Raw genomic sequence first — 26,353 nt, 5'->3', positions numbered from 1 at the left:
AAGAATGTGTTTTCTGCAGTGTTTGGGTAAAACATTCTTTAGGTATTTGTTAGGTTCGTTTGATCTGTTATGCCTGCTGATGTTTCTTTGTTTGCTTTTTGTCTGGATGGTCTATGAACTGGTGGAGGTTGTATATTGAGGTCACCTATCATTACTGTTCTAGGACTGATCTGGACTTTAATGCCTAGTAGTATATATTTTATGAAATTGGGTACCACCAGGGTTTGGTGCATTTACATTTAGAATTGTGATGGGCTTTTGGTGTGTTGTTCCCTTGATAAGAAGGAAATGACTTTTTTTCCTATGATTAGTTTTGGTTTGGTCTGTGCTGTCAGACACCAGGACACCATGCCTGCTTGTTTGCTGGTTCCATTGACTTGTAATGCATCCTTTCATTCTAAGACAGTGTCTGTCCTTGAACATGGATGCGTGTGTCTTGAAGACAACAAAAAGATGGATACTATTTAATAATCCAAGATGTTAACCTATGAGTTTTGACAGGGAGGGGAGGACATTTTCTTTCTGTTTTCTTCTTGTAGCCTCTTGGCTGTGCTTATCCTTCTGTTCATGCCACAGTATTCTTCCCAATAAGGCTGGCTTGATGTACATGAATTTCTTTTCTCTGTTTATAGAAAGGTTCTTTCTCCTTCAACTATGGCAGATAGTTTGGCCAGGTATGGTTGTTTTAGTATCTATAGTCATTTAGCACTTGTACTTTGCTCCAAACTCATATGGCTATTGATGGGATTGGAAGGGGGCAAGGGAGGGAGCTACATTTTGGGTACTAAGTGAATAAACTGTAATTAATAAAAAATTAAAAATAAATTTCCATTAATTAAAAAATGATAAAAAAGAACCCAGCTAACATTCTAAAGCAGCTGTTCTCCACCTGTGTCGAGACCCCTTTGGGGACTGAAAGACCCTTTCACAGGGATCGCGTATCAGATATCCTGCACATCAGATATTTACATTATGATTCACAACAGTAGCAAAATTACAGTTATGAAGTAGCAATGAAAATAATTTTAATGTTAAGGTCATCATGACATGAGGAACTGTATTAAAGTTTTGCATCATTAGGAAGGGAGAAAGCTACTGTTTAAGGGATTGCTTTATACGTGCATTGTGACTTCCCTCTTGCAGCTGTTGATGACCCTGTTATTGTTTAGTTATTTTGTTGTTGTAGTTCTGTATATTTCTTGTTTTAACTATAATATGAATGGGAAGTTTTCCCCACCGTCAGTCCTGTCTATTTGGTGTTCTTTTTGTCTCTTGTTCCCCCATAGGAATATCTTTCTTCAGTTTTGGTCAATGTTCTTCTATATATATATATACACAGATAAGGTATATATACATAGATGAAAATAAATATTTTAAATTCCGTGCCTAGAAATTTGTCTATGTTGTCTCTGGAACCATTGCTGTGGGACTGATGATCTCTGCAGACATGTTGGCTTTTCATACTGATCATGTTTTTGGGATGGAACCTGGTTCCTTGAGTTGAGTTGTTGGTTGTATCTTTTGATGTGAGTTTCTAGCTGATCTTTGGTGGATGAGAAGTAGGTTCTGATTCTGCTGTGAGCTTCGCTCGGTTAGTGTTGGGTCAGGTAGGATGTGTCCTCAGTCTTTCTGACGCTCAGTTTGATTCATTTGTGGGATGTTAGGGTGATTCGAGTTCAGCAGCTGGTGGGAGGCACTAGGGTCTTAACTGCCCACGTACAGCTTCTTGAGTAGGGTCCCAGGGCAGGGGATGGTTAGGGATGAGGGGTCTTAGCACTGGAAGCCATGTCCCTGCTCGCTTAGGCAGGTGCTGGGACAGACATCAGAACAGGCCAGTGTTGTTAGTAGGTCTTAGCACCCATGTCATATTTGCAGCTGCTTGGATAAAGGCTCAGAGTGAGCATATCAGGGCCAAAGGTTTTTATTGGCAACTACATGTATAACTACTCAGGCAAGGCCCCACTGAAAGGTTCATGCTTGATTTTATAGAAAGCGGGAACTCAAAATATTGGTATTGGGGAGCGCTGTGATAAATTGCTGTGGCTTAGAAGGAATTACCTAGCAGTTGTATATGGAAACAACTAAAAAAGAGAAATTACCAGGGAGAGTCCGGTATTGGTGAATTGTTGCAACAATCCTCTGTTGAATGAATATGGGCTCAAACACTTATTTATGAATAAAGCATGAAACCGTTGGGAGAGTGTCAAGATATTTTGAGCTGGACTCTGCCAATTACTTGTCTTTTAGATGGCTCTCATGGACAAAGAAGGAAAGATAGAAAGTGATGGAAAAATAAGCAAGTCTAGGAAAGGTAACCTTGGGAATCTGGAGCTGAGCAACAAGGTGAGGTCAGAAATATCAAGGGAAATCAGGGAGAGGGAAGGTCTTCTCACATACTGTTGTGACTTAAAGGGATGATCTCAGTGTTTTAGGAAAAGTACCCAAGTGAAGCTTTTTATTTTATTGTATTTTATGATCAAAGTGAGAGGACTGGTAATTCACAGGACATTCATATTATAAGACACGGAGAACACCCTTTTACCAGCTTTTAAATTCATAGCTCTGCTGATGATTCACTGAACAATTTGCATTATCCATTCAGTCAATCACTTAACAAATATATCCCTCTTATATTACAAGACCTGTACTGGGTGACAGAGATGCTTTTGAGGATTCGCTCTCATTTGGGATAATACAGAGGTACAATGAACTATAATACGTGTAATAATGACGAGGACATTTGCAGTAGCAATTAGTAATTATTCGGCTTTTCATTTAGCAATGTACTAAGTCAGCTGCCTGTAATGTGCCTTAATTAATCTTCACAGAATCTATGCACTCATAAAAGTCACTTTCCACACGAGGGAAATATTTTAGAGATGTTCGGTATCTAGCCCAACAGTGCCCAGGTAGCAAGGTGAAAAGCCGGTGTTAAAACCTAGACCTTATCTAATTCAAAGGGTTTTGAAAGAATTGCGAAGTAATTTGCTTCAGAGCATCTTACTCAGTCCTCACACGTGGGCTCCATTAGGGAATAAGAAGAGGTTCCCATTGGAGAGGGGAGATGTGCAGTTACCGCGGTAGCTTAGGGGAGAGGAGACAAAGGCTGAAGCCATGACGATGGGCATGTTCAGGTGTGTGTCATTTTGACATGGACTCTACAGATTTATTGATCGTCTGTGCTCGCTGCAGGGAACTGAGCCCAAAGTCTTATTCTTCTGCCAAGCTCTCCAGCCTGTCAGGGCTTCTCTCCCGCATGAGGAAGCTGACCACATGGATCAGCTATGAGTTGCTTCTACCTTTGGCTTTCCCATCACCTAAAACAAGTATACTCTGTAAGCTTCCCCCAATAGCCAACATTTCATATGGATGTTTTAAAAGTATTTTTTATTCTTTAGAATATCATACATTGGTATAATGTGATATGATCATATCTACCCCTATCCCCACCAACCTTTTCTTCGCCCAACTTCATGTCTGTCTGCCTTTCTTTTCTGCTACTGTGTTAAGTCTAATTACTGCTGTCTATATGTGTATGGGTGTGGAGTCATTCACCGAAGACAGTGGCACACCCTACAAATAGAAACTCTTTCACTTGCCAATAGCTTCTCATTAAGGCTGTCCTCAACCTCCACCAAGAAGTGTCCCCCAAACCCACCTGCCCGCCACTTCACAGTGGGAGGTAATCGGTGAATAGATGCACGGTTCATCAAAGTGCTAAGAATAAGGTATTGAATAGTCAGCACAAAGCTGGATAGCTTCACTAACACCAACCTTGGGAACGTTGTGTCAAGAGAGGCAGACAGAATGTTAGAGGTGGTGATGGAGAGGAGGGCTGTGAAATGCCATCTTCTACACGTGACGTGGCGATCACACTCATGGGCCCACAGCAGGTGTGGTTACCTGCTCAAGGTCACTGCTCAAGGTTACCTGCACAAGGTCAAAGCAGCGAGCATTGTGGCACAGAGGAGGGGGTGCTCTGCAGCCCGCCCCCCTTTTAACTGAGGCACTCTGATCTTCCCAGTCTGCAATCACAGGGAATTTGCACTCTATATTCTAATTTTGGTCTGCACAGATTCCAGCTATGCTTGTCAGCACTAGTTTCCCTGTGTGGGTTCTGTAGCATGAAATCAAATCAAGGACTCAAAAGGTACACATAAATAATGCTCAAATCAGTCGATTTAGAGACCAGAGTGGTAGCTATGGATCAGGTCTCTAGTTGCTAGTTGTTCTGAATTGTATTTAACCTACTAAAGGCAACAATAAGACACATAAAATGGTCCGTGTTGAAAATTATATGATAAAAATACATTTTTAGAAGTCATTCATGACATGTCCCTCAATGACCTGATAATCTTCTCAGTAACCATAACTAGAAAAGGCTGAATGAATTTTCTCCCAACGCCAAAAATAAAATAAAATAATAAAACACAAAACAAACAATTGTTTACTATATGATGGTTGTCCATGCAGCATTGTGCTAAGATGGTGGGAAACATTTACCAAAGCTAATAGTAAAATAAATAAATAAAGCCAAATAAAACCTTTCTATCCAGTGTGGCAATGTATAAGAACAAACATACCACCTTCTAAAAAGTGGATGCCTGGAAATGTTCCTGACTAAATATTTTTTTGTCCTATCTTTTTCTTTCTTTCTTTCTTTCTTTCTTTCTTTCTTTCTTTCTTTCTTTCTTTCTTTCTTTCTTTCTCTCTCTCTCTCTCTCTCTCTCTCTCTTTCTTTCTTTCTCTGCCCCCCCTCTTTCTTTTTCTTTCTTAGTTTTTTGAGACAGGGTTTCTCTGTGTAATAACCCTAGCTGTCTTGGACAGCTAGGCTGTGCTTGAACTCAGAGTTCCAAGCTTGTGCTACCGTGCCCAACAGGCAGATTTACTTTCTATTGTTAGAGTTACTGATGGAGAAATGCAAATTTACTTTCTTTATGCCAAACTGAAACATCTTTTTGAAAACAATGACAATAATGTAAACCATACAAGGTGATCCTCCCCAATCTAAAAATCTCCGAACTGAAAATGCTTCAAAATATGAAACTTTTTGAGCACTGACATAATGCTCCAAAAGATTTGCGTTTTTCAGGATCTTGGGGTTGTTTTTTTGTTGTTTGTTTTTGTTTTGTTTTGTTTGCTTTTGATTTGGCATACTCAACCAGTACTGTGTACATAAATATTCCAAAATTAAAAAAAAACTCTAAAATCTGAAATTATTCTGATCCCAAGAGTTTTATATAGGAATAATAAATTTGCCAAAAAGAAAATGCTAATGATATCAATAGCAATAGACTCTAAAACAAGGCTCTCTAGGACCCAAGCACATTTCACGGTACTTCATATATGTCATCATGTATTAAAGTTGGAAACAGTAATACAAAAATCCTAATGTCAACATTCTGAAGAGGTTTTATTTTCTTGTTTTGAGTTAAGTGTTTGTGTTCTGAAGGCCGGCCTTGAACTCAGCTGCGTCATGGAGGATAATGTTCAACTGCCTAGCTCCACCTCTCACATGCTGGAGCTCTAAGTATGAGCTCTCTCCAAGCTGGGACTCTGGGGGTGGGCTACCACTCCTGGCCTGTATGGTCCTAGGGACTGAAGGAACCCGGAGCTTCATGCGTGTTAGGCAAACACTCTTCCAACTGAACTATTGCCCAACCCTACTATTTCCATTTTATAAACCAGAAGCTAAGACAAGGAGAGATGGATGAGTAGAGGGAGAAGGCTTGTAACAACCAGGCAGTGCCTATAGCTGTGACCTTAGACAGCAGTACTAAGAAGAATGAGTTGACTTCACATAATGAGCCACTTTCCCTGATAATGTGAACAATCCTGGGTGAAGAAGCAAATTCGTTTTACAAGCACCAAGTAAAGTACTGTAAGGTTGTATAAACACAACCCACAACAGTGCTCATTGGGAAAGCAAAACACTCAAACACAAAGAACTCTGGAGAGCTCTATAAACTGCAAGGCAAAGACAAGAAAAGCAATTTAAAAATCCTGGTTGCCCAGGAGGGAAATGAGGCCTGGCACGGGAACCCTAGCCAACCTCCTGGGGGTAGTGAGGTCATGGATGAGACCTTGGATGAGAGCTAGCCAGGCACATTGCTAGACCAGCATAATTCCTAACTGCATTCTAGATCTTATCCTTATGCTCACAAAGGAGTGTAGCTCACACTCCCTCACCAAAGAAGCTTCTCTGGGCAGCAAGGGGAGACTGTTGCAGGGAGCCACAAGTAGGTGCGATGCAGATATTAACAAACTGTGGTGAGCCAGACCCATGTATACGTCGATAGCACAGTTCCTGACTCTCTGACTCAGGGACCATTAAGGAAGAGAAGGCAGAGGATTGTGGGAGCCAGCATATCAAGAAGTCTAGTGTAAAATCATCTCCCCTAGACACACCTGCGTAAACGAGACCATAACATGTGGCAATATCAGGAGATAAGGAATTACAGGCAGCCTTTGACTGGTGAGAGAGGGAGAATTGAATTGACTTCTCCAAGGGATGCATGCGAGCCCTCATTGGTTGTGCATTACAGAGGGATTAGTTTTGAAACCATATACACAGACAGCAAAAAATGCCTCGGCCTGCAAACAGATACAGACATTGTCTCTATGTGTGTGTGCGCCTGTGCATGCATGTGCACACACATGAATAGCGACAATTAACCAGGATGAGGAAGCTATCAATTTGAGAGGGGTATATAAAAAGTTACAAAAAGGTGACCTGGAAGAGGACAGAGGTAGGAGAGTGAAGGTGGCAGTGGTGTAATAAAATGCATAAAAATTAAAAACAAAAAAAAGAAATGAACAATGAACAAAATCCTGATGCAGAAGAGTATTAGAAGCCTCTAGGATTATTTGGACATCTCTGGTTTTCAGCAAAGTTCTTGTATCTTATGTAGAAAACAGGTGAAAGAAATAGTTAATTCATGTTTGAACTGAAATGTGTCCCATTACACAGTTCTACTTTTCTTGGTATTTTCTGAAAAAAAAAAAAAAAAAAAAAAAAAAAACAGAACAACTAAAATCCATCACATAAAAGAATGCCAAGTTTAAATAAATAAAAACATTTTACTTTTCGTTAGGAAAATACCTCAGCGGGTTTTTCATTTTGTACAGCGTTAGTAGCCTTGTTTCTTCACCATTCACAGCGTCTCTGCTTTCCAAGTTCAGGGTGGAGTCCTGGAAGGAAGCAAAGTTACAGGATGTAGATGCTGCACACAGAGACCTGAAGCTCTGAGGGAAATGTTTCAACCGGGGGAGGACACAGCTTCGGTCTGGACATTGCCAGTTTGCTCCTGTTTCCTTGAGACTGGAAATAGGTGTTGATCTCAGTGCTTTCACTATTTGGCCTCTGAAATACTCAAATGAGCCATTTGCACAAGGCACTATGTGAAAAACTGGACAACACATCACTTAACTTCCTGCTTGGGTTTAGGGATTGTGTTTTATTTACTTTTTTTTTATTTAATGGATTTATTTATTTATTTGATGGGTTTATTCATTTATGTATTTATTTATTTAGTTATTTTACAATATATTCATTATACACCCAGATTGAAGCCCCCCTCCCTCAATTCCTTCCGGCCCCAACCTCCCTCCCTCTACCCCACATCCCCTTCCAGTGTGGAAACAACTACTGAAAGAAGTTTCCAGTGCCAAGTTTTAATGACCTCTACATGCTTGCACCTCTACAACACAGTAAAATGTATGAAAAAAAGAATGAGAAAACTGTTTGTTGCCTGGCTGTCTTGGAACTCACTCTCTAGACCAGGCTGGTTGAGAACTCAGAGATCCACCTCTGTTTTCTGAATGCTGGGATTAGAGGCATGTACAGTGACCATGCCCAGCTCTCCTGATTTATTTTAAGATGCATTTCTTAGATTTTCATTTTCTTTTTTGTGTGGGTGTTTTGTGCTCTCAGAGGTCAGCAGAAGGCCTTGGTTCCCTTAGAACTGAAAGGGGATGATTGTGAACCATCAAGTGGGTGCTGGCAAACAAACCCAGACCCTGGTGTTTTTAACCTGTAGGCCATCTCCCGAAACTCCACAGACTGATTTCTTCTACTTTTTTTTTTCTTTTTAAACATATTGTTCATTTTAAATGGATAGCAACATTTCAAACAAGGGAATGCATTTTTGTGAAAGATATATTTCTTAATTCAATTTTCTGGTCTCTGCATGGATAAATAAAAGGAAGAAAATCTCTAAGGCTAAAGAACCCTTAATAGTGTTGGGGTAAAGCACCTTTGAAAAGATAAATTTCTGAAAGTTTTGATGTTCATATGATTTTTAGGAAGGTCTTGGTAAGTTCATACAGAACAAATAAGGCAAGATTGGGCAAGTTCAAAAAATACCTAGACAGAAAGATTTAACAGAATTCTTGAGCCTGTGATCATCACGCATATCAAATATTTGATAAGCACATTTATGCCCAAATCATTAGCTTTTACCCATGCATAAGAGAGGGAACCTGTGTGTGGTCCTAGAGGCAGCCAGATCCTACTGCATTGTCTTTTAAACACTACATAAGAAACGACCCCAATACGTTATGGGTTAAAAAACAAACATTGCATGGCTTCTTCTAGTTTCTGGGAAGTTCTGGGGTGAGGTTGGAAACTGGGTGTCTGCAGGACTGAAACTACAGTCATCTAGCTGGGGGGCCAAGCCCAGCAAGGCTGCAGCCTGGCTGGAGCATCTGCAGAAATGGAGGATCATATCATTATTGTTCTCAGTTCTGCTCACGTAACTGTGACCATCCTTCTGCCAGCACCGGACAGCTCTACCTACTTCACATTTGCATTAAGTTTTGAAATCACAGTATGTGTTTCCTTCCTATTTGTTTTCCTTTTCCATATGGGCTCAACAGTCTGGGCCTCTTATATTTCCACGGTAATTTTAGAACCGGCATGTCTGTCAAATTCCACCTACGCCGAGTATTTGGTAGAGAACACACTTGATCTATACATCATGATTCCATCCTAGTGATAAACATCCCTCCAATCCATGAACATTTAACAGTTAGTTAAAACATTTTTCCTTTCAGAGCTAACTCTAATTAGATACATGTACATATCACCAGAATGCTAAAGAAAAAGAGAGTACTTAGGATGAGGTTTCAGCTCTCTGTCTTGTTTGCTCTCTCTCTGTTCCATGTGGAAGTTTGTTACTGAGCCCCAACTATGGCAGGAGAAGAATATACTTTTTGGCTCTAATTAAATTCTTGGAGGTTAAGGAGTTTCCTATCTAGTTTTAGTTACATGACAAGTAAAGTCTGTATTTACATCAACACTGTACTTGATGTGCTATGTATTTGAAAATGTCAATTACAATTTTAAGTTAATACAGAGCCAATTGCAGTGCGCTAATCTGATAAGGGGAACGCTCGGCTGACTACGCTTCGAGAGTGATCATGTCAACAACTACACACTTAAAGAGAACACACATCCTGCAGCAGACACGCTTGGCAGCTAAGAGTGCTGCTGCTCTTGGAGTGGATCTGAGGAATCTGATACTCTTTTCTAGACTTAGGTGCACTTGTGCTCATTCACACACACACACATCATTAAAAAGTAATAAAATAAAGTTCACTGAAATGCATATCTAAGGCTTAAAAGCTACCATTCACATATAAAAGAAAATATGCAATGTTTGTCTTTCTGGGTCTGGGTTACCTCTTTCAGCATGATTTTTTTTTCTTTTGCTTCATCCATTTAATATGAAAATTATTTATCTTAACACCTGAATGATATTCCTGTATATAAATGTACCATATTTTCACTATTTATTTATCAGTTGATGGACATTCTAGGCTGGTCCCAATATGGATGAACCAATATGAATACGGATGAGCAAGTATCTCTCAAGTATGATGTAGAATCCTTTTGGCATATGTTCGAGAGTTGATTATACATTTCTGGATCTTGTGGTAAATTTATTTCTAGGTTTTTGAAAACCCCCCCACACTGAATCGCATGGTTGCTGTATCAGTTTGTACTCCCACTAACTTTAATGAATAAATGTCCTCCCTTCTCCACATTTTCCCCAGCACAAGCTGCCATTTGTTTTATTAATCTTGGCCATTATGACAGGGTAAAATGAAATCTCAAAGTGTTTTCAACTTGCATTTTCCTGAAAGCTAAGGTTGTTGAATGGTTTTTAAGTGTTTCTCAGCCATTTGTGTTTCATCTTATGAGAATTCTCTTCTTAGTTCTAGACACTTTTTTTTAAGTTATTTGTTTTCATGATGTTCATGTTTTTCAAGTTCTTTGTATATCTTAGATACTAATCCTATGTCTGATACACAATAGGTAAAGGTTTTTTTCCCATTCTGTAAGATACTTCTTTGCTCAAATGATGGCGTCTTTTGCAAGAAATAAATGTACAGCCATAGGCTTTATGTCTTAGACAGTAGTCCCATTACTTTAAAAGTTGCATCAAAAACCTCTTTGCCTTGCTGCAGCTATCATAAAGAGGCAGAAACTATAGTGTATCACCTCAGCTAACAGGCAGTGTTTGTTACTTGCCAAAATCACTTTTGTATATTGTAATAACAGAATCCTTTAGTATTCTGTAGAGATGAGGCAGGAAGGCCGACTCTGGAGTCAGTCCACAAAGGCATAAACCCAGCTCCAAATTGACTCCGACAACAGTCAAGCACGGCAGTGCCTCGAAATGCAGGACAAAGACAGGTGTCTCTTATCGGGTAATACAAAAAGCATTTTACCCCCAAATTTCAAAATAATCGACCAAAAAATGATTAAAGCACACCTCAGCTTCTCTTTCAGTATATTACACGCTGAAATGAGGAGTCACGAACTCACACCTATCTAAAAATGAAAACGAGAAATTTCCCCCCTCGTAGTTTATTTAAATAACTTGGAGGGTGGAAAAATCTGTAAAAATCTTGACTTTTAAATTTGGAAGGAGAGGTACGGAAATAACTCCGATTACGGAACGCCTAAAGGTCGACATAACGGGTGCTAAACAGCCTTCGTATTTCTTAAGCAGGGTGGAGAAATAGGAATTATGGGATTTAAAAATCCTGAAACCTGCCTCTAGAAGTAGAAACACAATGCTTGGGAGGGCCTGCATTTAATTTTTAAAAGAAAAGCATTGTGACTTCTATTTTTAGTGGCATATTAAAATTGTGGGTTGGGATGAGCTGCGCTGTGGTACCCTGTTGTAAAGCCTGTCTTCTTTCCCCCACCTTCCCATCCTTTCCTTCCCAGCCACCACGCCAGGCTACTCCAAGAACACTCTTCACAGCTTCTATCACATCAGGCAACATCTACGCGGCCCTCGCAGAAAGACAAGCTTAATTACTACATTTTTTTTTAAAAGAGTGAACATTTTTAGCAATACTTTCAGGATCGAGGGAGCATTAATGACAGCCAGAATGCTTTGGATTTAAACAGCACTGCACTATTTTTAGCTTTAAAAATCAACACTTACACAAATATTCCCAAACCAATTAGCAGCAGCTGGAAAGTAAAGGTGTTTACGTTTCGTTACCACTGGTGCTAACTACAGCAAGTGCTCACAGACTGCCAGAGAAGAGGCCAAGCTCCTGGAGGACAACCGTCTCTTCAGGGGTCATCACAGTGTAGGCACCAGGCTATCGCTCTGTCTTCACAGTTTGTACAAATCGCTGATTCCATACGGGAGAGAGTACGTTACTTACTATGAAGTACTTACTTACTATGAAGTGCCCCTAAAACAGGCATCTCACTCTTGATGAGGGGAAAAAAAAAGTCAGAAGAAAAGACTACCTAAATTCTCAGTGTGTTCCCCTGGTTGGCTGTAACTGCAAAACAGTGTTATTGGTTTCTCATTTCTAAGAGGAGAGCTTTAGCAGTTTTCTTTCTTTCTCCCCTCCCCCACATTGACCCACACAGGTTTCTCAGTGTAGCCATGGTTATCCTTTATAGACCAGGCTGACTTCCAACTCACAGGGATTCACCTACCTCTCTGCCTCCCCAGTGCCAAGATCAAAGGTGTGCATCACCACACCCAGCTGCAGGCTGACGCTTCTCTGTGACTCATAGGTGCAGGAAACATAGTTTTTTGTTTTTTTGCCCCGCCCCCATATTTTTAACCATTTGCCCATAAAATTTGAACTACAACTGAGTTATGTTTCAAAACCTCCAGTGCATTTTAAGAGAAGATTTGCATTCTGAAAAGCCAGTCACAAGTTTCTTCTGAAACCGCGCGTGAATTTTAGCATGAGAGTAAGAGCAACATTTACACAGAGAAGATTTGAACGGGAGGCTCTGTGCCTGGTGCTCATACATAAACATAATGTAAATTTTAAGATTAAGATTCTGGGCATAATTTCAGAATATTTGTTTTTACTTTTTAAAACAAAAATATCTTGCTAAAGTAAAAACAAACTGCATTTGCTATGCACACACTTGGAATTAACATGCATCTCGGCAGTCAGGCATTGTTCCACAGACTCTACCTAGTGTGCGTGCCTTGTGCTGCAGGCAGTGCCTTGCTGTGGAATGTCCCTGTTGCCTTATGAAAGCATCCCTAAGTGTTTCAGTCTTAGCAACTCAACAGGCATAGAGTTTTCTACCGGCGTGCATACTATTGTGTTTCGTATCAATGTATCTAGAAATTAAGAAAACATTTTAAATGCTAACTCATTAGTCGACCAAGCTACATTTTCTTCTCCTTTTTTTCTACTGTAACGTGTGAACTTCAACGGATCAGAAGCATCGAAAGCTTTGAGGAAACACACATTTCTGGGCCTCACCCTAGAGTTGGGGCAAAAGGTAAAGGCAGAGCCTGAGAGGTTTTGTAACAACCTTCTGATGCTGCCAGTGGGGGAAGAGCACACAGGAGCTTTAGAACACCGCCTGGCAGTGAGGGTGTGGGTCTAACTTCTGTAGGCAAAACCATAAACAGTATTAACTAACCCAGGAGAGAATGGTGCTAGCTTAGTCTATTCACTGTATACTCAAGGAAACAGACCTAGAATGGCAAAACAGCTCTCCCCTCCTATATGCTATGGTAATGACAAAGACATGCTTCAGGAGTCTTGAGCCACCATCCCAGGTTCTTTTGAGTGTAATGGTGAGTGTTTAAAGAATGCTGACTTAGCCAGGCAACTGCTCTCCCACTAAGCTGTAGCTCCGGCTGGGGTTTTTACTACATTTCAAAGACACTAAAAAAGACATTTAGCCATGTCTTAAGGACACGTTGGCTTTCTTTCAAAGACCTCAAGATATTTCACAAGTAATTAGATGTGTGTTCACTACAACCCTGGGTGGTTTCTGATTTCAGTTTTCTACATGAACCCATTCAAGAGCGAAAGGGTGTCCAAGATGAAGTCAAGCTGAAACAAACAAACAAACAAACAAACAACCTAAACCAAAACAACAACAACAAAAGGATTAATTAAGACCATTGCTCTCTAAAATTTAGATTTGCAATTGAGTGCAAACATATTAGCTATACCTGTTATGATTACTGTCCTTCGTTGTCACCTTGATTAGATTTAGAATCACCTAGGAGACCCAGCTCTGGTCATGCTTTGGGGGTATTTCCAGAGCTGTGGCTCCTGGGTGTTTCCAAATCTAATCAAGTTGACAATGAAGACTAGTCATCAAGCTAGGAAAGATTAATGCATGAAGGTGACACTGTTCTCAGCAAAAGCAGAGATCCAGCTTAATTGCTGTAACTGATTTACCTAGGGAGCAGACAGAACACTTATCCCCAACTTTCCTCATCTGTAAAATGGGGGAGAGATTTCTCTGGTTCATTCCAATTATAAGATGTCTTTGTTGAGTGCCGGGGAAGCTGTGTGATGTAGCCAGCCAAGCTCAGGTGAGTAAACACACATAGAATAGTCATTTAAACAAATGTTTTCTAGATGCTTTTCTTGAGATGCAAACTCTCCCCTCTGTGGCTATGTTTCTTTATTCTCTTAACATATTCACTCCTATATGAGTTTTGGGAACAAATATACAGCGTGAAGAATACTTGAATGAAAGCTAAAACTCTGTCTTTACCATGATTCCCTCCTTTTCTATTTTTTATTATCTTTTATTGACCTTTTCCTTTCTCTCACTGCTAATAATAATCACAATTAGATTTCATTATTAATATTTCCCAGAAATCTAAATTACATTTGAGAAGACAAAGTTCAAAAAGCAAAATCCTTGAATATGCATATTCTTTACATATTTTGCCTGGTCGGGTTTTTGGTTGGTTTATCTAGGTTTGGTTTTCGTTATTTGCATAGGTAAAGATTTTCAAAGTGTCTCCAATAAATATAATGTAATTAATTACGAAAACACTGCTGTGAGCTAAAAATAAGGCTAGGGGAAGACCTGAGAGTTCTGTTTTGGAAGATCTGAGTAGGCCAGCCTTCCTGGTCCAGGTACCAAAGGTTAAAACCGCCTTGATTTCAAAGTAGCATCTCATCTGCTCCATCAGTCTTTGGTGAAGGCCACAGTGCTGCTTGCGCGATGCCCACTCACTGGTGTTCAAGCACCGCTTGCTTCGCATCCCTCAGAGCTGTGGAAGTTCAGGTGCTCAGCAAGGCACTTCTAGAACCTCCTTTAATGCTCACTCCTCTTTTCCCACAAAGAGCGCTTTCAAACGTGCCAAACACAGAAGGAGAAAACAACATACATATTTAAAGGCAAGACAAAGACAGACATGCCCATGTTCATCATTTCAATTTGTAATCGGATTCTTTTCCTCCATCTGGTTTCGGCGAAATTTCTACCGGTTTTTCCATATCATTGCATTTATGAAAACTGCTTGCACCCAATGCTCTGATGAGCCAAGACAATGTTTATTCCTGAAAGGGTAAAGATACTGAACAGCATGTCCATCCCTACATGCTCTGCTTAAGCACGTAAGACATCTGTACTCACGTGAAGTGTCCCTCCCTGCCCCCATACCTGCTGCCACTGTGAAAGACATGGTCAAATAGGCTGTAAGCCTCAGCTTCTCTTTCACTCACTCTGTCCCTTTAAACTGTACTGTATTTTCAAGTATTTCAGGTCCAGGTTGGGCAAAAATGGACATTTCGATGATCCTAACACCTTGGTTGTAATTACACGCCACCGAAAGCTGGTGGCTGTTAAAGTGCTTGAAGAAGTAAGGAAAATTCAGCAAATAAAAAATAAACCTCTACCCTAACCATTTTCATTTTGCTGAGTGAAATATATTTTGATCAAGTCTGCCTCTAGTAAGTGCACTTTATACATTAGGGCGGCACTGCACAAATTCAAGGGTTGCTTAGGAGTGGCCCCGAGATAAAAGGACACATCATTAAAGGCCTTTTCAATCACACGCTCTTCATTCACGCAGCCACAGACTGATGGCATTGCTGGCCTCCCTGTCACAGTTTGCACATGAAAATGTAATGTCCCAGCTTCCAACCTGAAGATGTCTTCTATGAACTCGTTTCAGTACCCAAGGGGAGGAGTGGGGGTAGGGAGAAGTGGAGATGGAGAAGCAGATTTGTATGCCTGCTGTCCAGCAGTATATTTTTCAAAATTCTCAAACTTAAAGAATCAAGTTTATGTTACAAAATCTTCTTCTTTACATATAATTAAATTTATAAGCCATCATAGTTCATGAATAAGGATATTTGAAGTGTATTCCTGGTGCCTACATTCTGTAAGCATTTTAAGCTCTCTTCATGAAGCTCAGAGTTCCCCTCTCCTGCCTCATGTGCTTGTTCTTTCCCCATGACCTCGTTCCTGTGTCTTTGCACACAATCATTTTGCCATCCAATTTGTCAATCTTGCAATTCACTTCCTGCCACCTCTATTGGAAGTCCTTGGTTTAAAAAAATGAGTTAGTCAGTTTATGAGATCTACTGAAAAGCAACACAGAACCATATAAGAAGGATGTTCTGAGACAGCATAAGACATTCCTGAAACCATATCCAAAATGCCATGGGCTGAATGAGGGACAGACGGCAGGAAACGTACAGAAGTGCCTGGGCCAGAGCCTCCACCACCTTGGGCTCCTACATCACGTGCCCAACGCTTGAGATGAGGCGCAGAGCCCTCATCCCTGAACTGCTGAAAAAGGACCCCAGCAGGCAGAGGAAGGGCTTGTTTTCCCACCTAAAGCAAACATGAAAGTCCGCTGGCAGGTTGAGAGGCATCCTGTAAAAGCAGTTGCAAGCCAGACCAAAAGACCCAGTGATCCCACGAAGAAATCAGCACGCATTTGCATTTACGCAGAGATGCTGGCTACTTCATTTCTTTTTCAGTTTTGTGACAGTATTGAGGATTAAGCCTAGGGCATGAAGTCTTTACCATGAGCTACATGGACACCAACTGCTCTACCATGAGCTACAGCTCCAGAGCCAGGCTACTCAACTTTTTCCATCTTGAGGGGACCGCACTGATCCACTGACGATCTCATGGTTCAATGATGAAATGTCAGCCGTGGAAGGCATCCTCTCAATGTTGCGTTCGTGGACACGATACAGAATGAAGAACAGTCTGGTCTACACTCATATCTGCTATACAGAATACCCTGGCTTACATGGCCAATACCCTTCCATGCTTCCACACCTCCCCTTGTTCGAACCATCGTCTCTCTGAACAGTCTGCACAGACCTCCTCTCCCTCATTGACCTCCCCTCTCACCTGTCCAGTCCCGGGAAAGCTCTGTAGGGCACTGACCTGGGGTAGGCGCTAACATCCTCACTTGTCTGCCTGCCTTGGGTCTGAGATCCTTGAGGTGTGGAACGGGTCCCACCTGTCTTTGTGACCCTGTCACTTGGCAGAGGCCTGAAGTGCAGTGAATATTCATTCCACTTGAGAGGTGTATCGACTTGGTAGAAATATTTTTTTTTTCCCTTAAAGACTCTCAAGTAACTTTCAAGAGAAAAAAAAATATTTATGGTGTGCTTAGGACTAAGCTAATCCCAATGTTCAGAATAATACGCTAGCCTCTATGGGGAAGATCTGGAAACGAAGATGTCACTGCCTTTGCATTCAGAGCTGCGAGCTAGCTGGCACCATTGCCGGAGGCATCGCTGGCAAGAGAATTTAAAGTACAATTGAAAGCTGATCTTTATTTATGGATTGAAATAATTGAAGTAAAAGAGAATGAACTGATTTGTACCTGGCTAGTTATGTTTCTTTATATATGCTCTTATATTTTATTTATTGTAATGTATTTTAAAATGACTTTCATTATTTATAAAATGTAGTTAAAGTAATATTTAAAACCACCTAAGTCCCACAGCTGCTCGACGCCTGGTTCAGCCGGCTGCTGCCAACTGGGAAAGGAACTGCAGCCGCTGGGTGTTAGAACCGGAAGGAGCTTCTGGAGGGGGTGTGACGTGTGACTGGAGGGGGGGCCAGGGCCCGGTGTGCCAGTGTTGTAGCGAAGACTGTTTCTGGTTTCCGGTGATATCCGCTCAACATACTCAGCTGTGGCCCAAGCGAACCTCAGCGGTGTCCCCTTTCCCCTTTTCCATCCCCCCCGCGTTCCCGCCCACCAACAAGCTGCCACCTTTCAGGGGCGCCGAACATCCCCAGACCCTACCTCATGGCTTTTCTTAAGAATACCCAGAGAGTCTCACAAGAATCCTTTCAAGGACTCTCTGGTCTCTAGAGTCAAGTGAAAACCGTTGTCTTCAATGGGCCCACGCCATCGGCAGAACTGTGTGGTGGATGTACTTTTTCCTCAGCTGCCAATTGCAGGGGTTTCCTTCCACCGGGTCCTGATCACCCCACCTTCCCATTCTCTTCTCATTCCCATTCTTACCATCCCGTCACCTCCACTTTAACTTAAAATTTACCCGGGCCTCAGCTCACATCGTGCTAGTAAGTTCTACTTCCTGGGAGACCTCAAAACTCAGGCAGAGGCCACCAAGGCACGGGCTTCTGAACAACCCCTCGGTGTGACAGCAATGGCTCTTCTTGCAAGGCAGATGCAAACAAGGACAGGTCAGAAATCTGTGCACAGGAGCAGGGCTTTCCTAATATATGCGTCTGTGTTGTGATACCACACACTAAGGAGGGACACTGAACTGCTGGTCTAATCGCACGCCTTCGGCAGAATCCTAAGAAATCAGTGGAACTGGAGTAATAATATTGTTCCACACACATAGTATAGCAGCAGAGCGACTGCCTCGTGGACACGATGTTGGAACAGATCAAGCAGTATCTGTGACAAACAAATGGCCTGAGTGGATGTAAGCCCGGAATGCCACTGACTCCACTCTTCACTTGCTTGTCAAAATTGCCACGCAGGAGAGAGACACAGTACAAACAGCCTTCAAACTCTGCCAGCCGGTGCTACGTGTTACTGAAGACATAACTCCTGCCTAGGCGCTTGCCGGTGTAAATCACGTTTCATGATGGCAAAATCAAAATATATTCTATGCTCTTGTCCTCAGGTTGACAACCAGGATATACCAAACTTCAAATGTAAATCCAGGGGAATTCCTGGTTACCTGTTCTTCACTACTTCATTTTTGGCTGCTTTGTTTGGAGAGCAAAATTTTGGCCTCTAATGCCTAAATCTTTGCCTGCACCCAGGCTCAGCTGATTGCTAGAAATACGTAGAAAAAGCATACTCTAATTAGATTCCTTAATTTACATTTTTGAATTGCTTCTATCAGACAATAGCGATTTAATTTAAATGTCTTTTCTAGATGAATCCTTGAGTCTCATCTAGATTTCCTAAATGGGCATCATTAGTAGGCAGTTCTGTAGGTTAAGAAATTTAAGCAATGAAAAGTGGAGGGTGAAATGAAATTACAATATAGTGCTTCATGTAGAATGCCTGCAAACCAGTCTCCCTCCCGGCTTCCCTTCCCAAAGGCTTCAAGACCCGTGTCAACATCCAATAAACCTTCCTAAAGACGGGTGTGGCTTCCAGCTCCTGAATGATGAGCCACCTGAAAATAGCCCAGGTTATCTGAGTTGTATCAGCTTACTTCATAGTTCATATTCGTCTTTTAAAAAGTGAGTGTTTATGCCTTCATGTGAGGACAGGCACCCTCTGAAGCCAGAGGTATTGGATCCCCCTGAGCTGGCGATACAGACAGTTGTCAGCTTGAGTGCTGGGAACTGAATTCAGCTCCTCTGCAAGAACAGGCCATGCTCTTAACCACCAAGTTCTCTCATCCCAGTGAGTGCTCAGTCCTTACTGAATGAACTAGTAAACAAACCAACCCACCAAACCTGCCAACTGGCTGTGTAGCCAAATAGTATCCCAGTCCTATCAGAGAGACAAAGGCTGGTGTGCTTCTCCTTATCAACCGAAGAGAAAGTCTAATTGACCAGTTGGGTAAATGTCAGTTCACTATCCTTTTAAGTACTTGAATATTTCCCAAAACATTTTTTAAAAATAGAAAGACCGATAGCAAGAAACAGCTGAAAATTAGGAAGAAAATAAATTTCAAGTCAACAAGAGATCATATACATAATGCCACATGACACAACAAAAAGCCCTCCAATTTTTTTTTTAAATAGTAATTCTAACTCACATTTCCTCTGATCTGAATGCAATAGAGATTTAATTTAATTCCGGTTGCATTAAGGTTTCTACTGCAGCACAATGCCCCAGTCATGTTATATCTGAGCTGGGCTGTGATCTCACAGTTTTACTGAACCTTCAAGGTTGAACAGACAAGCACATGCTCAGCAGGTAAGGGATTTTTTTATTTTTATTTTTTTGTAGGCCAAACCATTTCATGTATTTGTTTGTATTATTTTGGATTAAACTTTTCTAAAATATATTTATGCATATCTGTGCCATCTAACACTCAGACTACAATTCTTCAGCTAATCATTTTGAAGATAGTCACACATCTCAGTTATGGGCTTCAGGGGCTAGTGAGATGGCTCAGCCCTCAGGAGTTCTCAGGATGACCCAGTTCCTAGCCCCCAGTTCCAGGGTGTCTAGTTCTCTGGCTTTTACAGGTGCCTGCACCCATGTGGCACACCTACAGACATGCAAGCACAAACATGCACATAAGCAAGGCAGATGCCAGCTTGTCTCTGCCACTGCATTGCTGCTTGAGAAACTGATTCTAAATATCCATTTCTCCATCCAAATAGGCATCTAGCTTATATTATCCTTATATTATATTGAATGGTTTGGAAGCCCTTTCACAAAGCCTTAATGCTTTTTTTTTTTCCAATTATAGAATAGTGCATTTTTACATTGGAAATGATAGTGGTAGATGCAGATTTAAAAAAAAAAATCAAAAGTTTCTGCGTTCCACATGTGTGCTGGGAATTGAAGCTCAGGTCACATACATAATACGCCAGCACTCTTCCACCAAGCTTAGTCTCCAGCCTTTGATGGGCCTTTTTTTTTTTTTTCTGAACATATATAATTTGTTTTTAAAATAACCCAATTATGCATGGGTGATGGAGTTAGTTAAGGGATTGTAGAGCATGCAGTGACAGAAACTCCTCTCTTTACTTTTTATTATTTTCATCGTACTTTTTATTATTTTCATGCAAACAAGGACAGGTCAGAATTCTGTGCACAGGAGCAGGGCTTTCCTAATATATGTGTCTGTGTTGTGATACCACACACTAAGGAGGGACACTGAACTGCTGGTCTATATCACTCTGAGGTGATATATCCACACAACATACCGCCGGTAACTTACAATAGCAGTCTCAGCAGATTAACATGTCAGTATTTGGCGGCACAGGAAATGGTGCCGAGATGCAAAAACTGTCAATTTATTTAGTTGAATGGAGTTTTTCAACTTTTTTTTCCCCGGGGTCACGTTCTTCTGTGGGAATTATCAAATCATTTCTGTAATAATGCGGAGGCACACTCATTTTTACTCATGTGCAGATACAAACGTGAGCGCAGGTACATGTGTGCGCAGGCGTGTGTGTGCGCATCAGAGGGCAACTCCAGCTGGTCATCGTCAGAAGCCATCAATTGTTTTGTCGTTTTGTTACTGTTGTTTGTTTGTTTGTGTGGGGGCGTGGTCTCTTGATGGCCAGGAACCTCACCAGAGAGGCTCCTGAGCTGGATGGACAGGGCACTATGGTGATGCATCTCTCTGGCTCCCAGACCTGAGATTCCAAGCGCACACCGCCACGGTCAGCCTTGTGGTACGCACTTGTTTCTAGACATAAGTGTTCAGCGCTGGGGTTAAGGAGGGTTGTAGTTTTTTAACTATTCTGAGTGATTTGTTTCATGAAGTTAGCAGTGATTCATAGAAATCTGTATTGGCAGAAAAAGGTTAATTAAGGCTGAAAAAACAGACAGAAAAATTACAATGAAAAGCATGTAAGTCAATAAATCTTTTGTGGATATGATGTGAATTTATTTTACTATGCTCCTAGACTTTTGGCTTAAAAAATAGTGACATTTGAGAGTTAATTTCTAATTTGCACGTATCTTTGTTTCTGTGCCTTTTTCCTCTTCAGTGTCATGGATTGACCCAGGGCCACACACAGACTAGACCAGGACAAGAACTGAACTGCTGAATTGCACACAGTCTTTCTCAGCATTCTTCCGTTTATGGCCCAAATGCTATGAAATTGGGCCGTCAGCAAAATTGTTTTACCCATTATTTTTCAAAGCAATTTAGTCTTTTTCCAAAATCAGTTTATCACATTTCACTCATTATTTTACAAAGCAATATATCAAACTATTTATTTCCTTTCCATTCACCTGGATAATTCAATCCCCTCATGTACTCATGCATCTAGACTTTTTTTTTGTCTCATCTTAATTAATTTCCTCATTTAAGCTGAAACCTGTCACATTTTAATTTTTCCTTCAAAAGTCACTTACTGTACAATTGTCAAATGCATGAGCGAGTATGCTTCAGTCCCTGTCTTCGGTCTCCAGTAGGGTATTAATGATAACTTCCCAGTGTGCTGGTCTTACTGTAAAGATTGGCAAAGAGCCCAGGTTGTACCTTTGTGATGGTGCAAACTCTGTCGTCATTTTGTTTGCAGCTGAAGCTCTTCAGGACCCGATGCCAGGCTCTGAATCACATTCATATGAATGCTTTTCCATACAAATAGCTCTAACTTTAGAACTGCCGTGGACTGGAATAATTAGCTTAACCCTGTTGTCCCCTATATTTTCCTCTGTCATATTGGAAATTGCATTTTCAGAAGTTTCTGTGTCTAAGTTCTCGTCAGTATTTGATATCCGTGTGGAATGATGTTTCTTTCTACCCTGAATAGCTCTGGTCATCAGTGTTGCTGTCATCCTGAGAGAGCTGTTTGGAGAAGGATGTTACTGTGGGCTCTTTGAAAAGCCTGGTACGCACACTGATGCACGGAACATCCACCCCGGGTGCTACCTCATAAAGATCACCTCTCTTCAAGGCCTTTCACGATTTTCCTAGTTTTAGATAATCAAATATCTTAAGAAAAACATTCCCAATCAGGATTTTTTTTACATTGTTGAATATAGTCATAGAAGTAGGTTTTATGACATTTAGAAGCCTACTAAAAAATTTTGACTGTTTTTGTCTGTATTCCTGAAGAGAACAACAACAACAAAAAAATTAAAGATCAAATTAAAGATATGGTGTTTTTGTTTTTTTAAGCTGAGGGCTAAAAGCAGTGTAAAAAGCCAAGCCCATGGCCTGCCTGCTTAAGGATATAAAATGATATAAAAATGAAGAAATCAACCTGCAAATTTATACTTTAGATCTTACATGATCGACAAAGAAGAATGACAGTTTTAATTAACAGAACAAGATTTTGTTAATTTTTTTTTGAAAAGCTGAAATTAAAGAAATAAAAAGAAAACTCAGATGTATTTCCCAAAATACAGACTATCTCCTAACTCCAGCTTGGATGTATTTTTTTAAGCTCAGACGTTTTCTTTTATTTTTATTATTAATAGTTTCCTCATCAAAGAAGAGTTTTAAAAACATGAGAAAATGGAAAAATTAAAATGCTTAATTAATTTCGACAGCAATTGTATTAATATGAACCGTTAAATTCCCTTGTAAGACTCTAGGCAGTGAAGCCAGAGGGGGGCTGCCAACAATGCCATATCTAAGATCTAAATTTCAATTATCTGCTGTATTTGCAACACCAAGCCCCACAATGTGCCAGAAGGGATGGCTTAGTAGCTTTAGCATGTGGTTTTGAATTGCTGCATTCCCTAAATTGCACAGTGTAATTCATTTCCTAGTTCTTACTGGTCCTGGATATACAGAAAAGGCACAAAGTCATTCCTGAGCCATTCACTTAGGGAGTTTCATACCTCCTTCATCTAGGGTGTGATGGATGGATGGCTCTACAACTGTTCTTCTCTAAGTTCACCAAACTCTACTGTATGTAGACTAATTTTTCTCTTCATATTTTTAAACATTTATTATTATTATTATTGTCATTTATTACAATGTATTCAATTTGTATCCCAGCTGTGGCCCCCTCCCTCATGTCCTCCGAATCCCACTATCCCTTCCTCTTCTCCTCCTATGCCCCTCCCCTAGTCCACTGAGAGTGGAGGTCCTCCTCCCCTTCCATCTGACCCTAGCCTTTCAGGTCTCATCAGGACTGGTTGCACTGTCTTCCTCTGTGGCCTGGCAAGGCTGCACCCCCCAGGGGGAGGTGATCAGAGAGCCTGTCACTGAGTTCATGTCAGAGACAGCCCCTGCTCCCCTTAAATAGAGAATTCTCTTTATAATTTAGGAGTCCCCTCCCAATCCTCATTTTCACACAATACAATGTACAAAATAGTAGGGAATAAATTACTTTAAAAGAGAAGCTTTTCACCTTATAACTCTAATGTGATCCTCAACTACAGACGTCAAGCCACAGCCAACTGACAAGACTGGCATGGAAGTGAGTCTAACCACCCAGAGCTACAAGTGCCCGGACACCTGACCTCTCAGGAAATAGAGAGGCCTCGGCGACTGCTCCATAATGGCGTGCATTAGTCCTCAGCTCTCATATTCTATGGGCATCCTCTGAGAGAGGCTCTAAGAGCTCTCACAAAGAGCATTCCTCCGTGGGCATATACCTGCACTATAGGGCTTTCCAGAGAGCCGCACTTCAATATCTATTTTCTGAAGTGCATTATTTCTGTAATATTTACTGTCACCTGGGGGAAAAACAGTAGGGCATATTGAAGTCTTCACTAAAACAGCAAATTAAGTGAGATTAGAAATGCCATAATTAATTAGGCCAGCTCTCCATCACATGAAGGGCCGGAATCTACACTGAGGGATAGTGATCTGCTCCGAGAGTAACAAAGCCAGGCGACTAAAACAGCGACAGCTCCATGTCAACAGCAGCAGCCCCGCAAGTTCTAGAGGGCAAGAGGGCGGGCTTTCCACCGCGGCTTAGCCCTGGTGCCAGCTTCTTTTTTCTCTGCGGTGAACATTTTCTGACCACATTTTAAAACTTACTTTATAACATAACCTTCTCTTATAATGTACCAAAATGATAATAATTTACATCGCTTTTGAAATAGTAACTTATATAATGTGATATGAGTGGAAAAATCCAGTTATATTTTATTCATAGATTGACCAAGAAAAGTGCAACCCTTTGCAGTATAATCCAAATGTATACATATAAATATATGCCAAATATGAAAATAACAAGAGATTTTTAGGGTCAATAATTTAATAAGAAAATATAAAGTATTTTACATGATAGCAGCCTTAAGGAAAATGTACAAAGGATTTGAAAGCCAGCAGTTATAGTTTAAAATACACAACTGTCAAGAGGGCAAAATGAGAGATAAATGTAGACCTATATTTAAAATAATAAACTTGGAGCTAGAGGCTGATGGGGCTCAGTGGTAGATATTTCCCTAGCATAAACAGGGGCCTGGATTTGATCCCACACACTACAGAAACAAAACTGTGAATTAAACATAAAACAGTAACACCACAAATAATTTATAATGTAGTATGCAATGATGCTTTGTAATGGCAAAAGCTACTTTTATCTAAAAATACTTCTACTTAACTTGTGTTTAAATGAATCTTGTTTGAACAAGAACATGTTCTTTTTTTAGAAAAAAAAATTCCACAGATTTTTCCATTGTTTAAAATGAAAGAATTCAAGGCAGTTTTTTAAACTAAAAAGTAAAACCCAGGAATAACCTTTTCGAAGAGACAAAGAGATTTCCTTTATAATGGAAGAGTGATAGAGATTTTTTTTTTTTCATAAAAATCATGACAATAGTGAGAGGTTTAAAGTCAAAGGGCTCCAGGATACACAGGTGACATAAAGTAAGAAAACAAACAAACAAAACACAAAAACAACAACAAAAAAAGAAGTTGTACAATGATATTATTATCAGATAAAATAATGAATAAAATACGAGTACACTAAATGGCCATCCATTGCAAAATGACAAATGTACACTCTAGAGAAAATAAAATTACTGTGCCTGACAACACAGACTGGGATAGAGTTGGGGAGGAGAGGGCATGATTAGGAGGAGATTTGCAAATCTGCCTTCCTAAGGGCTATTTTAACCCACACTTCTCAATAACCAGCAGCCTTTGTTGTGTAAAATAGTAAAGTCCCTACCTGCTGCAGGGCTTGGCAGCCATACCCCGCCCCCCACTAGGGGCGGGGCTTTTCTCCCAGAGGCCCTGCCCTATAGAACCACCTTGGTTCAGTTGCCCCCTTTCCCCTCTTTCTCCCCTCTTCCTGTCCTCTCTCTCTCTCCCCACCAAGCACACACTTCCCCTTCCCTTTTCCCCCTCCCTTGCTGCTCACAATAAACCTGCATTGTTATAATACAGCATCTCTCCATTAGCTCATTCATTGTTTTATTTATTCAATCATGAAAGATGAGACATTTGAACAGAATAACAGAAACACTTTATAGTAGTAATATTGGAGTAGGCATCTGATGACTTTTCAATGCAATCAACAATACATAAGGAAAAATGAGGAAAGAAAAATGTAAAGAAATTTGACCATATACTAGGAAATAAAATGCAATGAATAAACACTAAGATTATACATGTTTTATATCCCTAGTGTATTTAGATAAAAATCAATATCGAAACTAAGCATAATCTATACACACACTGGTAAATAAATCTATTTATAGTATGTCATTAAATAAATCATATATGAAAAAAAAACAAGATAGAAATTTAGAAAGGGTTGAAAGAGTTCAGACTGTATGACAAAAAGTATAAACATAAATTCTAATATTTAAATAGAGACAGTAGATGTTAAAAACATCAAAGAAAGAGAAATGAGGGTTTTACAAATAAAGGATTATCCAGTACTCTCGGCTGAAGCCAGCTGAGTACTAAGACAAAAGGACCTCTAAAATGTGAGTCAAAGAAGCCAAAAAAGAAATTCAGGCCAAAGAAAGAATCCCAAATCTAATCTTCAGTGCTAGATCTACTATGGAAAAAT

The 26,353-nt window shown here is 40.5% G+C and overlaps 1 protein-coding gene across 1 annotated transcript in view; it reads right to left on the bottom strand.

The window, feature by feature from the left end:
• Positions 1-26,353, bottom strand: part of Pard3b (par-3 family cell polarity regulator beta) — a 948,430-nt gene that overhangs the window by 465,016 nt on the left and 457,061 nt on the right. Inside the window, exon 5 of the mRNA XM_060368467.1 lies at positions 7,103-7,191. Coding sequence (XP_060224450.1) covers positions 7,103-7,191 — 89 coding nt within the window. The remainder of the gene's footprint in view (positions 1-7,102; positions 7,192-26,353) is intronic.

Source organism: Meriones unguiculatus, chromosome 15 (genome assembly GCF_030254825.1).
Source record: "Meriones unguiculatus strain TT.TT164.6M chromosome 15, Bangor_MerUng_6.1, whole genome shotgun sequence".
Classification (NCBI taxonomy): domain Eukaryota; kingdom Metazoa; phylum Chordata; class Mammalia; order Rodentia; family Muridae; genus Meriones; species Meriones unguiculatus.
The sequence above is the reverse complement of the archived record's forward strand: the minus strand, read 5'-3'. Positions and strand labels throughout refer to the sequence as shown.